Source organism: Micrasema longulum, unplaced genomic scaffold, assembly GCF_059751315.1.
Source record: "Micrasema longulum isolate JH-2025_06_02 unplaced genomic scaffold, ASM5975131v1 h1tg001009l, whole genome shotgun sequence".
NCBI classification, from domain to species: domain Eukaryota; kingdom Metazoa; phylum Arthropoda; class Insecta; order Trichoptera; family Brachycentridae; genus Micrasema; species Micrasema longulum.
This window is the reverse complement of record NW_028278197.1, coordinates 261,916-278,686: the sequence shown is the minus strand read 5'-3', so window position 1 is coordinate 278,686 and position 16,771 is coordinate 261,916. Positions and strand designations below refer to the sequence as shown.

Here is a 16,771-nt window from a genome sequence, read left to right as displayed (position 1 = left end):
TCGCTTTCAAATAGGATAAAAGAAAATAAAAAATTAAACATAAAAAAATATACGTTTATTTATGCATTCGTCTAGAACGGTAGGTTAACATTTAACTAAAATTACTTATGTATATATCACAGACACTGTCCCTCTTCTTCATAGCAGTTATGTTTTCTTCTGTTAACCCTCGTTCTCCATACATAACACCCCCATAGAAGGGCGGGACCAACAGCCAGCGTTAGGGGAAGCAAGAACAGCAGATACAAAGACCACCCGTCACTGGATAGCTCGTACCATTCATCTTCAGGATCTCCAATGACCTGCAAAATTGGAAAAAGATATAGGAATGAAAAGAAAAGGTGAAACTCATATTTATTTAACCAGGGTAGGAAAATATCATGATATTTATATATATATATCAAAATCCGAAATTCCTCAAGAAGCGATAATTTCCCACATTAAAAAAATAAAAATCAACCTCTTATCGAATAAACTATTGTAATATCATCAGATGACGAAGAATCTTCATTAGCATATGTAACCAATGCCTCCTAAATGCATAAATTCAAATAATTACCTATGTATGTCTTTCTTCAGAGTGTTGGTTGAAATATATAAAGATAAATACCAGTTTGGTATTTTTTATTACCCAGCCTATTTCTAAGTTTGAACGGAACCAACCAAAAGCATGAATAATTAAAAGTACATCTCTAGAGCTGCTGTTGCTTCATATTATTCCTCTATTCCGGGTGAATCCCCTTTCCAGTCCACAGCACGCAACAGACGCAACTTTATGGTGCCCTGGAAATCTCAGTATAGTGTGAGTATAGTTAAAACACGGAGAATCGTGGAAATATCTCGTAAAAACAAAAACACTCATTCAATTACGAATTATCATTAATATGTACGAATTTGAGTCGAGGCAGATTAAGAATACATTTATGTGTGTAAAATAAAAGCAGAATCTTAGACGAGTGTTTTTGGCTCGATGGCTTCTCTCAGGCAAACTCCTGAATAAGGAAATCGAGTGGAGATAAGTCCACCTCATAGTGTACCATGCTAGAGGTCCCGATTTCGAATCCTGGGACGGTCGACATGAAATATTAATTGAAGATGTGGTTTTGCACGGCAATATTTCATGTTCCTGGACTGGCACCTGAAGCATTCGGCTCTTACACCTTACCTTCATGCAACAGAAGATCTATTTAGTGTACCAATACAGCGCGCTATGCACCATCGAGTGCGGAGAGGAGTATGATAATACATCAGTGATGTACGAGGTGTGGCAGAAAATTAATGATACAGATGTTTTATATACAAAAGTTTTTATTTTTTTCAAACATCAGTGTTATCCCCTTCAAAGTAGTTCCCTTAGGCAACTACATACCGATGGAGACGTTGATCCCACAGTTGGTAGCAGTGCTGGAAGTCTTCAACCGGTATGGTCTTTAGTATGTCTATTACACACTTTTGAATATTTTCTGAAGTCCCGAAATGACGTTCTTTGAGGACATTTTTCAGCTTAGGGAAAACAAAGAAGTCACAGGGACGGAGGTCAGGTGAATAGGCGGGCTGGGAAACCACAGGAATACCTTTAGAGGTCAAAAATTATTTTATGGAGATGGAGAGGAGTTCTGCTCAATTGCAAGGTTTTTCGGCACCATCTTGGCAAAGATTTTTCTCATGTGCAAGTGTTCAGTCAAAATTTGATGAACGGTAAAACGGTTTAAATTCAATTGTTCAATCAACATTCTTATTGTTAACCGACGGTCTGATCTCACAAGAGTGTGCCCACGTTCGATGTTTTCGTCGGTTTTCTCAGTTTAAGGCCTCCCTGAACGATGTTTGTCTTCAACATATTCTCTGCCTACCAAAGATGATTTGTGCCACCGAAAAACCTGTGCTCCGGATAAAAAATGTTCATCATAGGCCTGCTTTAACTTTTCAAATGTCACACTTGCCGATTCTCCAAGCTTAACACAAAATTTAATGGCACACAACGTTGCTCCAAATTCCGCTGTTTCATTTTGCGTGACACACAACCAAAACACAACTTCACTAATAGCAGCCACAAAAATCACGTCGTTAACGTAAAGAGTTGAAACTCGCACTGGGCTATGGGAGGTTACTGATACACGTGCTCTATAAAGGGCAACAACGCTATAATGCCAGATCGCTTGCAGTGTTGCCAGTCTCATTACTTTTCTGCCACACCTCGTATATCCTTCGAACCCTTAACTACTACACCTCGAGGCGCAATGTTTGGCTAGCGGTTATGTTTATTTTATTTATTTTCTTTATATACATATAAGGGTATATTGCCATAAGGCAATTTCTTCCTACCTATCCAAACCGTTGAGTTTGAGAAAATTACAAATACATGAATATATTGAATCTTACAACTTTATACAAAAAATAAAAACAAAGATTAACAAAATAAAAATATGTAATTAACACTTTACCACGAATACAAAATAATAATACTATGCTATGAAGAAAGGAGAGGGGATGGGAAGGAAAAAAGAAGGATAAAGAAACAATTTAAATATTTAGATAGTGAAATTTCAGGTTATACACTTGGGACTACCTCCAGATAGGCGCTGCTGTTAGTGTATCCCTTGGTGTTGACGGCTACGCAGTAGTAGCGGCCTGCGTCGCGCGCCCTCGCCCGCGGGAGCACCATCTTGCTGACGTGCACGTCCCCCGGCAAGCCGAGCTCCCCGGCCCCCAGGAGGGGCGTTGCCCAGCCGCGCTGCTGGCGCGCCACCCCGGGACCCGCCGCCAGCCACAGCAGGCGGGGTGGAGTCCGGCTGGATACCTTGCATTGGAAAACAGCCTGGAAGCGAAAAGATAAGGTACTGGTGGATTTTGTAAAGCTGGCGCGTTCGCAATACTTACACAAACGAATTGTGTAGTATATGTGAATAAGCTCGTGGGCATACGCATAATGAAAATAATCTTTTTCTCTCTCGCGCTCAGACGCGCTTATGAGCGAGACATAGACAACTATTACTTTATTAGTTGCTAATGGTATGGTAATAAAATATACACAGGATGCTTTTGCGTTCGTCTGAATTTCGCTGCGATTCTTAATGGTAAAAATAAAATAATATGTATTCTATTAAAAATACTGGTTTATAAATATATATTTTCATTTAATCAATTCATGTATACGTCGATTATCTAGTGATGGCGCTTTCGCAAAACTTACGCAAACACATTTTTAATGTACAGAATATTGATTTTAAAAATCTTAATATAATATTAAATGTTTATAAAAATCTCTTTCGGATTAGTGCGAAAAAAACAATCACTTAACAATGTTTTGTATGTGTGTGTGCATGTTTTTTATTTAATATTTTGTATTCATTATAATCTTAATTAATACAGTGTAATTAAAATGCACAGTACAAATTCTATTGGAGAAAATATGTACATACTTATTGATAAACAATAAAGAGAGCACATTTGATTAAAATTTAATACAACCGTTTTTGAAATAAAACACTTTTTTAAATAAATATTTAATATCAACCATGTCGAACCCGAGACCTCTTTCATGGTAGGCCTTGACCATTACACCACGAGGCCGACAAAATAATAATATATCTTAGTTTATTTATCATGATGTTTGTTATCTTGTTATATAAATGTTGTTAAAATCATTTCTGATTCGAATATGCGCCATAAAACTTAAACGCCCAATTTACTATCGCAAACATCACTTATCGGTGATAAACGTAATGCAGTGTTATACATGAATAAACACATTTTCACTACTGTTGTTATTGATAAATCACATATCAACGTGTTAGAAGATTAAATTTCAGTGCCGACGTAATACATTTATATTACTTTATTACTTATAGTACTTAGTTACATAAACTATCTACTAATATTTAATTTTAAAAATTATTTTTTATGTTCACTGTAGTTCTTTTTTCATATTGCCGCATGTAAACAGTAAAAATTGGAACAACAATTAATTTTTATTCTGGCAACACCAAATTAAGTGATGGGTTTTGTGATTAACAATGTTTAATGTTTGAGTATGTCCAAATGCTTGCAGACTGACTGGATTTCCTTCCTAGGGAATTATTTATATTTAAACTTATTTCAACAGAGAGGGAAAACATTATTGAGAAGGGATAATGGACGTCTAGGCATTTACAGGGCTTATGACCTGGCATTGGCTGGTTTAAGTGGCCACTTTACACACAGTTCACCATTCTGCCCATGTTTAAACATCCGCATTTCCTCAACTCTTCCATCTGTTGACTTTTGTGAAGTAAAGGAGCTGAAACCTTTATTATGTGAGTGAGATTGATCCGGCTGAACCAAATCACCTACTAGGCAACGCCTGAAAACAATTTTCTAATTTTTATACTTCTTCTTATACCAGGTAGTTAATTCAACAATGTTTGAGTATGTCCAAATGCTTGCAGACTGGCTGGATTTTCTCCCTAGAGAGTTATTCATATTTTAATTTATTTCAACAGAGAGGGAACACATTATTGAGAAGGGATAATGGATGTCTAGGCATTTACAGGGCTTAGACAACGTCGCGACATCCTTTTTCAGTGCAGCTGTTTGTAAAGGGTTACCCGGGGTTACCATAAGAGGAAGACCGTGAGAACACCAGCGCCACCAATGAAGTTCAACTATTATTTGACAGACTGTAATATTGTGAACGTGTATCAGTATATGTCATCGTATTTAGCGTCATCATACCGTGCCCTCTAGAGAGAAATGCGATTATAAACTATTATAAATGCTCTCTAATTATTAGATTTTATGCACGTAACCCAAGAAAAGTTTATTTGGGAAATGTGCGCATTATTTGATTAAAATTTAAACAAATTACATGTAGTAGAATAACTAGCGATATGACTAATTTATTTTGTATGTTTTGATGGGCTTTTTTTTTTTTTAGAAAAAAGAAATATTTGCGTTCTTATGATTTACTCAAATATTTCATTTTGAGGGCCATTTTCAACAAGTGATAAATAACTCACTATTGTGGGATTCGAACCACGGAACTTTGGTCCGTGAGTCCGAGACACTAGCCACAGGACCACAACCCGACCACAACCGATTTTACCCGTTTTGTGGGCTACTATGTAGTATTGTTTATTTATTTATTTGTTAACTTATTTTTTTTCTTTTTAAAAAAATATTATTGCATTTTTTTTGTTTTTGGTCAGGCTGTAAGAAACTGCTAGAGGCAATAAGTCCGCCATTTAACCATGTATACCTTTGCTTTATTTTTGTATTTATCACATTGTATACTTATATTATGGTTAATAAAGATCTATTGTTATTATTATAGGTAGGACAGTATGTACCTAGGTACATTTACAAACATACCTATGTAGGTATGCATCAAATATGAATCGTATCTGTATATTACCGGTGAATCCTTATAAACTGTAAGATTTTTGGGCAGTCCCTCCAAAAAGATCGGCAAATCAACGTCCACATCTGTAAAAAAAAAACATTCCTAAAAAAAATTTTTTTTCAGGCAGGTATGTACTATGTACTTGTCTAACCTTGCATGGGTACTAAAATGGGCCTATTTACGTTGTTTACTATCATTGTTACTATTGTTTTTTACATTGTATATTACCATTGTAACTAGAAGAGACTTCTAAGTACCCTTTTCCAAAATGATCTTCATCTCTGTTGTAATGTGTTAATATTAACAGTTCTCTAGGGCAGTGGTCGGCAAACTCATTAGTTAAAAAGGCCAAAGATCAGCAGTACAACAATTAAGAATTCTTTTGAGAGCCAAATTTATTTTCGTTTTGAAACATTTCCTCTTGACAAACCTAATTATGTAGCAGAAGATTGGCTTATTCACTCTCCATTAAAAAAATATAAAAAATACTATGATAAAGAGCTTAAGCTATTGTACAATTATGTTGACAACCATTTTTTTTTGCTAGAAATGTGTACGCACAAAGCGCTTCTTGGTGTATGATGCAATAGTAAACTTACATCTCGTGATCAATTTTCTCCTTCAAAATAGAAAAAAAACCTGTTCTTACTCCGGTAATACTTTTTGGCCCATCAGTTTAAGAGGATGTTTCTCTGTGCATTTAATGATAACATTTGCAATATCTTTGCCACGTGTTTGACCTTTCAGTGACAATAATCCTAAATGTTCTTCATTAGGACCGTTGACAATATACGCGAAAAGTGAAACCTAGGCTGTGTGAGCCACACTCAAGTGGCAAAAGAAGCACACGCGGCTCGCGAGCCGCGGTTTGCCGACCACTGCCCTAGGGGGCTAAATCCCGTCCTTGTCAACAAAATTGGACAAACTAAAACATTGTTGTTTACCATAGTTGCTTGTCAGGACTTCCAGTAGAACTGCGCTGTGTACTTGTATGCTCGCCGTGGCGCTCTGGCGGCACCGGTACAGGCCTTGCTGGTGGGGCTCCACAGCGCGCAGGGCCAGGCGCCCGGTGGGTTGCCCCGGGAGCCCCACCCAGCCCCCCGGGGCGCCGGCGGCCGCGGAGCATCGCGACTGGTTGAGGCCGGAGCCGCAGGCCTGGAAAACAAATCAGCGTGAAGAAAAATTTCTGTTTTCTGCATCGTGAGTGGGTGTTTTTGTATTTTCAGACTTTTTCGAGAGACAAATTCGAGACTTTTCTGTTCAGTTATTATGATTTTTTAGTACCTACTTTAAATAATGTAACTACATAATACTCGTATTATCTTTAGCAATATTAACTTACACGCTAATATACGACTATGTAATCCTAGCATCTTTAGGATTAAGTGCTTTTTCTCGAATATAGGATAGTATAATTCACTTTCTTGCATGTGCAGAGAGTACAATAAGATTCATAATTTTTGGGAATTTCTTGAGTCAATTCAAAAGAATTTACTATCCATAATCAAATAATTTTCACAAGTAATCATTATGTAATTTTTCCTACGCTTTCTTTTATGTGTTCCTTATTCATTTTCATAGTTTTTTTAATTAATAGTTTTACTATATTTTTTTGTTTACTTTGCCCAGCTGTATGAAACAGTACTTCACGATTTTCTTGTTATATTACTTGAAAATATTTTATTATTTAATTTGTTTTTTACATTTATTCTTAAATTGTTTTAACTTTCTACTGAATACGTTGTATAATTTTTAGGTTTAATTTTTTTATTAACCTTGGGTAAAAGGAAATATGTTTTTTTTTATTTTTTAATACTAAGCCGCCTTAATTATGTTAATGTTATAAATTAAAATAAAGGCAGATTTGCCGTTTACGTTAATAAATTAATTAACTTAAATTTTGCTGTTTAAGAATGTTTTTTTACTGTTTTTATATCAATTAAAAATAAAAAAAAACAGTTTCTTTAGTTCATATACTTTATTATTATTTTATTAATTTATCATTTGTAACACGTTGCATGCTGTGAACAATTACAAAGGGTGACGGGTCTAGTAATATTGTATACCGTATCTTGTATGTTGCCTATGTATGTCCGCTGTCATCTGTTGTTTCCTAATAAAATATGTTTTATTCAAAGGTAAAAATGAACCCAAATTTTGTATGCGTTTGCAGGATAAGCGCGGTAAAATATCGGGTCGTATGGATTTGCGTGGCATGTGTGAAAACGGCCATTGCAGATGAAGTGAACTAGCTGACATTTTAAGGGTGAAGTAAACTCATTACCTTTATGAATTACATTTCTGTAATAATAAAAAAAAATTAACATCCATGTTAATTAGAAATATCAAAACAATTAGGTAATTGAAAAAAAAGGCAAAAAGCTCAGAGTTAAAACTTTGAATACAAACGTGTGACCATTTTGTTAGTTGGTTCACTTTACATGCAATGGGGTTATTTAACACATACTATAGGTACCCATTTTAGCTACCAAAATGTAAAACGTAAATTATTTAACTCTTGTGTGGCTGTGATGTTACACTAGTCGACATAGGACATAATAATTTATATATCTATCATATTTTTTTAAATGATGAATTCGTATTTTTTATAATCTTCAAATGGGCATTTTCGCACCCGATTTGGAAAGTAAAATTTGTATAACTATGCTGGATGTTAATAAAAAATAATATCCTTGCTACGCGAAGAATGAATGTCCACTAATTTAGCAACAAATCTATACAGGTACCTTATACAAGAGAGAGCACGAAGATAGAAGTTATAACAAAAAAGACTGAGACGCTGTTCTGCGGCGGGTGTTGTCTTAAACAGATTTAGTCTTCAGTCATTCTCTTTATTAGTTATCTATTTGTTTTTTTACAATTTATGAATGACTTTTTTTACATTAAAGATGTTTCCCTCACTGGGGTCCCGTGTCAAGAGAGACCTTTCATATAATTTTGAAATATGCCTTATTAAACATAATTAAATCAGAATCGCACATGTAAAACTTAATAAAAACACTATAAATAAAGACATATTTCTACGTATTTGACCTGATCCACTCATCAATCCGTGCGCATCCCTCCTCCATTATCCATTTCTTAATAGCGATTTTATAGTGATAGTATTTACGAATGTCCTTATGGACAATAGAAGTAGGTTGTACATTTTAACGAAGAAGTGAACCAATCTTCTTTGCCCGAAAATTGTGCTCATTTCCGATTGCTTTTGCAGCATCAGGGTGGAATGTCTAGTAACTCTAATAATTGCAGCATATACACTACTGGGTGCGAAAAATGAATGCTGATGAACCCTGTCCATCGATTCATCATCCTTGTTAATTTTTCTAAGCCGCCTTAAGTTGTGTGTTGTTAAAAATACAGGTTTCATTGGTGTCATGGGTCATTGAATAATTTTTGTATGCATACATTAGTAAAAAATATGGATACATTTGTTTTACAGTCATAACAATAAGTTTTTCGTATATTTCGAGGGAGCTCATTCTGACAGGGGCTTGCAGGATAATTTTTATTAAAGCTTTTTGTGCAATGATTAGTTGTTCGAGTAATGTGTCACTTGCACATCCCCATCCAATTACACCATATTCCAAAACTTATTGACAAACTGCATAAAATATTTTCAGGAGTTCTTTAAACTGATATATTTCGTACCTATTGTTTTAAAAAGGTAAACCTGTTTTTTTAGTTTATTCTTAAAATGTTAGATTTGATTATTCCTTTTAAATGTTCATCTATATAAATACATAAATATATTGAATCTTCTCTGTTTACTGTGTTACTACTTACAGTAACATATAATATTTGGAATCTGATTATTGTAATTACAGCTCGTCGCTTCAGTTTGCTTTTGTTCAACTGACCAAGATAAAATCTGCAAAAAAAGAACTTTAAAGTTTTTTACGAAATAGGCATGAATAATGACTACAATACAAGATGAAATTCGTTAAATAAACCCCTTAAACAATTTGTTATTTTTTCCTTTTTAATTTTATCAATAAAGACTTTCTCAGAACTCCGGTAAAAATAGTATGTTGGACAAAAACGAACTAAAGCGACGAGCTGTGAATAGTTGAGGATAGGTTTGGATTATAAATATGGTTTGGGCAGGTTTCTACTCTGTTGGACACTTACCTTGTATTCCCAGTGGGCTGTGGCATTCTCCAGCCGCCCTGCGCACCTCAACACCACGTCATGCCCTTCCAGCACTCTCTCTAGGCGGGTTTCGTGCTCTGTTGACCATGGCCAATCTATAAATCAACATGTAAATGCATTTGAAGAAAAAATAAATATAACACGTGGTAATTGATAAAGTACAGCTACATGAATTCTATAAGAGTTTAAAACGCCTTGCTCTGTCATGTAAAATGTCGCGTGGATGGAATAATCCTATTACGTACGGACGGCGAAGTCACCCATTCATAGGACCAAAAGCTTTCAACAGCTTGCTGCAGAAAGTTCGTATAAAACCAAATTCTACTGACCGGGTATTGACATATTAATACATAGAGCCCTATAGAGTAAAATATGTGACACGAAAACGAACACATAGTTAACAGAGATGAAGAGCATTATAATTATTTAATTAATTCTTCTATAGAGAAGGTAATATACAAGTCTAGCCATCTACAGGGTTTATGACCTGTCATTGGCTGGTTTAAGTGGCCACTTTACACACTGTGTAACATTCACCATTCTGCCCATATTTAATTATCTATATCCCTTCATTTATTTCATTTGTTGATGTTTGTGAAGTTAAAGAGCTGAAACCTTTATTTATGCGGGAGAGATTCGTTTAATTGAATTAGTTCACCTACATACTAGGCAACGCCTGAAAAATTATTTTTTTCAATTTCTATACTTCTTCATGGACCAGGTGGATTTATCAACAATATTTTGAGTTTGTCCAAATTTTTATAGACATGGACTGGATCCAACTGCCTGAAGAGCTGTTATTATTAACATTACAACAGAGATGAAGAACATTTTAAAGAAGGTAATATAGAAGTCTAGCCATCTACAGGGTTTATAACCTGTCATTGGCTGGTTTATGTGGCCACTTTACACACTGTGTAACATTCACCATTCTGCCCATATTTGATTATCAATATCCCTTCAATTCTTTCATCCGTTGATGTTTTTGAAGTTAAAGAGCTGAAACGATGCTAAGACTTTTATATTACCTCCAATAAAATGTTCTTTATATCTGTTGTAATATGTTAACATAGTTACTAAGTTTGTTTATTTACACCAGGGCTACATTCAACGATCATGCATATGCTACCAAAAATTGGAGGACACTCACTTTTGGTAGATAAAGAAGTTTTTATTTTATCAAATGATTTATTTCGATTATAAAAATAAGAATGTTCAGAAAATGCACGATTTCAGCTAAAAAGTGGTCGTTTTTGGTTTAGGATGGTCAAAACGTTAGTAAACAAATAAAAAATTGTGAATTACTGTTATTGTCTATTTCAAAATATTTTATTTTTATTTTAGAGTTTAGTGAAATAAAAAAAAAAATGAATATAAAAAATGGATAATGAGCCTATCGAAGCAGTTATCGAAAGATTATTTATAATGTATTGTGCTAAATAAAAAAACTTATTGTTATTACGAGACTGTTTATAAATTATTAATATTAAAGTAAAATTTTATCTAATTGTATAAACTATTTTGATTTTGAATTCAAGTTAATGTAATTTTTAATAAATTATGTTAGTTATATATAATATAAATTAAATTTTGGTCTATACAACATTTTAAATTTTCATTTGGTCATCACATACAGGGTGTTCTGTAAACCCTGTCACATCCGAAACCACGATGGTCAGTATTGGCAAGAAGACATAATACCATATTTTAAAAAATATTTCAAAAAATATATTTTTTTAATATCTAAAAAAACAAATGGTTGCTTACCTCTGCAGTGGAGAAGTGAGGGGAGCGCGGCGCAGTGTCAGACTCCCCCCTTACCCCTTCTCGTTTCACCCCTGCAGAATTAAGCAACCATTTGCTTTTTTTATGTTTTATTTTTTAAATTTTTATTCGTTCTAAAAAAATATTTTAATCTGCTAATATGTCTTCTTGCTCATAGTGATCATCGTGGTTTCGGATGTGACAGGGTTTAAAGAACACTCTGTATAATTGATGAAAGATGTTTAGTGTTACTATTTTTCATTTTGTGAATTGTATGTGAGAGCGACGTGGGCGAATTTTTGACCGAAAACAACACAATGATAATGCCGCAGCCACCATGTATTTCCCAAATCTGGCCCCCTGTGACTTTTTCTTGTTTCCGAAACTGAAGAGGCCCATGAAAGGACGACGCTACGCTACGATTGAGGAGATAAAGACGGCATCGAAGGAGGAGCTGAACAAGATCACAAAAAATGATCTTTAGAAGTGCTGCGAGGATTGGAAAAAACGTTGGCACAAGTGCATAATATCTGGTGGGTATTTCTTTGAAGGGGACAAAATAGGTATTCATGAATAAATAAATAATTTTTGAAAAAACACAAAATTCGCGCTACTTTTTTAACAGACTACGTATATTATATATTTTACTGCTTGTGGACTGAAAATAAATAATTACCCCGAGATTCCTACGCTCTTGCCTCGATACAGAGTTAGTTACCCACCTAGTGAGGCGGTAAATCAGAAAATAAAATATTTTGTGAAATTAAGACAAAACGAATAAAAAAATTAACTCACTCGCTTCACTTGAAGAACACAAAATCCGGCTTGCGATGATGGTGATAGAAAATAACATCCATTCCATCATTATTTCCTATGACGACTATTCCATGAACCATGTTTTGCAAGCGGAAGATTGGGTCCCAGCGGATGCTGTCACATCCGATTCATTGATAAACGCAAATATTTCACTGACCATATTTTATACGAACTAACGTCATCTCACTAATAATATTTCGCATTTTATCACTGACGTTAATTAAATATACACGTTATAGGGTCTTTTTTTAAATCAGCTAAATGGTAGCTCTCAGGTAAAAATCCCGAATAAGGAAAAAGTACGTCTCGTAATGTAGTGAGTGGTTGGAGCGTTCGTTTACCATGCTTGAGGTCCCGAATTTGATTACTGGGAAGGTCGACGTGAAATATTGATTAAAAAGGTGGGTTCTACACTGGAATATTTCATTGTATTTACCTTCCAGTAGCTCAATCGCAAATAACTATCGACGGGCTATTATTAGCTCTTATGCGACGTGATAACATTTTTTCACCATGGTCGTTTATCGTATTCGCGATCACAATGAAACATCCGTGAACACCTAATTTGAACGTCAGAGGCAGACGGATGCAAATCCAGAATTTGATGAAATGAAATTTCGATTTCTGTATCCAGTTTATGATCATGTCCCTTGATTTTGAAGAAATGTAAGTCTTATAATGAAAGAACCATTAAGATACTGAAAATATAAATTAATGTTCTGAATTATTAAAAATCCGTTCAAGTAGATTCTTTAGGGTATTGTTGAACATTTGACGTTTGGATTTGTATCCGTCTGCCTCTTAGGTACAGAATATTAAATGTCAAAATATTTACGTTTCGCGACGTATAATCCTGCTGCGCAATCACATATTTGAATTTCACCGGTGTAAATATGGAAAGTATTCCAAAACTGCTCTTTTTATTTATTTATTTATTATTTATCATGCTATTCATTGCATTTAGCCAGCGGTTGGTAAGCCAAATGTCAAGAAAAGCAGTCGCCATAGTAATTGTAATTTAATTTTCCCTTTATTGTATTAGACACTCCCTACTATTTTGCAAATGCAATATATTGTATTATTTTTTATAGTAAACATCGATTTTTCGCCAGTAAACTGTATTTATTTAAAACAAAAAACAAACCTACACGAGCGTTGACTTAGAGATTACACACGCGTTGACTTATGACTGCGATAACTATAGCATGTTCATTATTGTTTATTATAATCGCTCAAATGCTTGTTGTTTCAAATGTTTTTAAGCACGTCGATAGTTATTTGTGATTGAGCTACTGTTACAGACGTTCGAGATACACTGCACTTAATTAACCATGCAGTGCCTTGTGCACCACAGTGGGGATAAGTGTTTGATGATTGATTTAAATTTTACGTTTTTTTAAGTTTCGGTTCGACGGCTACTCCCAGGTAAAACGCCTGAAAGGAGAAATCGAGTGAAGATAAATCCGTCTCGTTGTGCAGTGTTTGACGAGTTCGCCTAATGTTCCTGAGTTCAATATTTTTTTTAAATCTTTATGTATACATTGAAATAATTATACAAAAAAATATTATTAAAAAAAAAAAAAAATTAAGTTTATGGAGACTTTTGACTGTAACCCACCTCTCCCCATACGTTACATTTAATGTTGCTTTGTAGCCTAGGCATTCATAAAATAATATTTATAAAAGTTAGATGCTAAAATTTGCCTTTCACTAAGTTATTATGAAAAATGTGATAAAAATCAGAAAGCCAAAAACCGCTATCCATGGCGGTTTTAAATGTAGACCATTTATGAAAAATATTTTCGAATTAGTTTGTTATTCATTATTGAATCATTGATTGATATTACTGATAGGTATTTGTCATTTTATAATAATAATAATAATAATAACCTATCGATATTATAATAATTAGTTTGTATACATATTATAAACAAATGAACACCATTTTTTATGTTTTTAATATTATTTTTAATATTTTACTGTTTGAAAATAAAAATATCGTGTTTAAATTCATTTCATTTGAAGCCTTTAAGACTATTTTATATTAGTGTATATTTTTTTTAAATATACCTATAAAAATAAAAGATTTTTTGACTTTTGATCCGAAACCGACCTTTATTTTACATAGTACGCCGCACCGGTTGCAGCGTGTCTGTACGGTGATTTTACTGGACTAAGACAGCAGTAATTTTTAATTTATTTATTTACACTCTTTATCAAAATACAATTTTACGTTCACTTTGCCCAGCTAACAAGGGTACATACCCCGTTCCAAGCTAGGCAATTACATTTTAATATATTATAATAGTTAACAAATTAATAGAGAGCACAGACAAATAAAATATAAACTTATTCGTTTGCACATTTTGATACATATACGTACACACATACACACATACACATGTATACACACACATATATATATATATATAAATATATAGTTATATATGCGCATGGGTGTATGTATGTGTGTGTATATATATATATATATATACACACATATATACACACATACATACACCCATGCGCATACACATACATACATTCATAAAAACAAACATTCATTTGCCAAGAAAATTTATTGAAATCCATAGTGCATTGTCTTTTTAATTTCTATTTAATTAATTACTGCTTTTTATTTAATTAATGCTATTTATTTTTATACAATGTTAGCTGACTCTTAGAATTGAAACCTATCGATGCATGTTTGTATGTGTGGATGGTTATTTTGAGATTCGGACTCAGAGGAAAATTGGCAATCCGGCTCAGACTTGAAAAATGTTGCGCAGACCTGGTCTAAGGTCAAAATTAATTCGTATAGTTAGGTTTTATACATTTTAGAAATGCAATTTCGGGTAGCACTCTCTTGATACTTTATTTCTGTCTACGAAATGACGTGGGTGATAGCGTTCAATGTATACCAAACTACAGTACAAATGTTTCAATTATAGATCCAATGAATCTTTCAACGTGAAATAAATATTCTATTAAAAATATTTGCGTTAAGAAATTTATTACCAAAGCATGTTTATTGAAGTGTTAAGTACATAATGAACTGTTAAATAGACAATTTTGACTCTGAGCAGATAAAATAAGTCGTGAGCACTGTGCTTGTGCTAAGCCCCCTATTTTTATACAGTTGCAAAATATTTAATAAAAAAGTATTAAGTTTACTGGTTTAAGTATCTCATAATCGTGATAATATCCTCATCTGCTACTATTGGTGTATATGATACTGCATTACTACTTCATTTGCAGCGTATCTGAATCAATTTTGTGATAAACAATCTTCTACCTTTTCAGTATTAGCCATTCTGCCAACCAGTAGCTCAATCACAAATAACTATCGACGTGCTTGAAAACATACTAAGCATTTGAGCGATCACGATGAATAATAATGAACATGCTTAAGTTATCACAGTCATAAATAAACGCGTGTGTAATATCTAAGTCAACGCTCTTGTCGGTTTGTTTTTAGTTTTCCTTGTAAATAAATACAGTTCATTGGCGAAAAATCGGCGTTTACTACAAAAAAAAATACAATATATTGCATTTGCAAAAAAGTAAGGAGTATCCAATACAAAAAAGTGAAAATTGAATTACAATTATTATAGCGACTGCTTTTCGTGAAATTTGGCTTGCCAACCGCGCGCCGGCTAAATGCAATAAATGGCATGAAAAATAATAAATAAACAAATAAAAATAGCAGTTTTGGAATATTTTCCATATTTACACCGGTGAAATTCGAATATGTGATTGCGCAGCAGGATTATACGTCACGAAACGTAAATATTTTGACATTAAATATTAGGTGTTGAGAAATTGTTATCGTGTCGCTTATTAGCATGTCGATAGTTATTTGTGATTCAGCTACACGATGACGTTGTTAAATGGCTTATTTATACAATGACATTCCATACAAAATTGTGAAACAGAAACCGTTGGCGGTGTCGTTCTGATCTAATGATACAAGATGGCCAAATATTATAAATTGGTCACTATTTTACTTTTAATAAATTATGTTAATGTATATTATATGTAAGAGTGTGCATATATTTCGAATTTTGCCGTCTCTTAGAAATTCAAGCACCTATCTACTTTTTTATCTAAACTAAAATTTATTAAGCCATATATTTTTACTGATTGAAAAAATCTGATATAAAGATTGATTTAAATTGTCTTCAGGTGGAGCTTTATCGACAGATACTGTTCGTATCTGAAAAAACATGATTTATCAGAAAACAAAAATAAAATAGTTATTAAATGGAGCATTTTTACACGAGTTTTTAGTTATTTTGTAAAAAAATAATTCCAAGAATAGACTATATTTACGATTTGTTTGTTTAAAACAATTTATTCGAAATGGAAAATGGTTCAAAACACGCAAATAAAACATTTTTTCGGCATGTAACTTTAAACTTTGTAGTAAAAATAATACGGGTTTATTTAAAAATCGTTATTACCACTTGACTATCTCACAAAGTAATAATTGTAGTTACTGTTTACAGAGCGCTCAATCTAATGTTTACAGGTGAAAAAATCGCACGATAAATATTGCAACGTGAATCGAGTTTAACCAATCTCCCGGGAAAACGAATAGAATATAGAGAATAGAGACTCGCGTCCGGCCGATCCAAC

The 16,771-nt window shown here is 33.6% G+C and overlaps 1 protein-coding gene across 2 annotated transcripts; it reads right to left on the bottom strand.

The window, feature by feature from the left end:
• Positions 1-40: 40 nt before the first annotated feature.
• Positions 41-16,771, bottom strand: LOC148277588 (fibroblast growth factor receptor-like 1). 2 transcript variants are annotated; one of them, XM_088232683.1, is made up of 7 exons: positions 16,633-16,771; positions 12,113-12,500; positions 9,533-9,648; positions 6,325-6,535; positions 5,393-5,463; positions 2,570-2,818; positions 41-302 (listed from the first exon to the last, which is right to left on the bottom strand). In XM_088232683.1, exons 2-7 carry the CDS (start codon positions 12,180-12,182, stop codon positions 117-119), a joined length of 903 nt encoding a protein of 300 aa, XP_088088809.1. In that variant the 5' UTR covers positions 12,183-12,500; positions 16,633-16,771; the 3' UTR covers positions 41-116. The 2 variants fall into 2 exon arrangements, with proteins under 2 accessions (XP_088088809.1, XP_088088808.1); XM_088232682.1 differs by having other exon boundaries at positions 16,597-16,765.

Bases quoted from the DNA above. Each gene is read 5' to 3' on its own strand.
- LOC148277588 (XM_088232683.1), bottom strand. From the start codon at position 12,182: ATGATGGAATGGATGTTATTTTCTATCACCATCATCGCAAGCCGGATT. The intron at 6,536-9,532 runs GTAAGTGTCCAA...TTTGTTTTCCAG, and splicing joins CAGCCCACTGGGAATACAAG to GCCTGCGGCTCCGGCCTCAA. The intron at 5,464-6,324 runs GTAAACAACAAT...TTTTTTTTACAG, and splicing joins AGTCCTGACAAGCAACTATG to ATGTGGACGTTGATTTGCCG.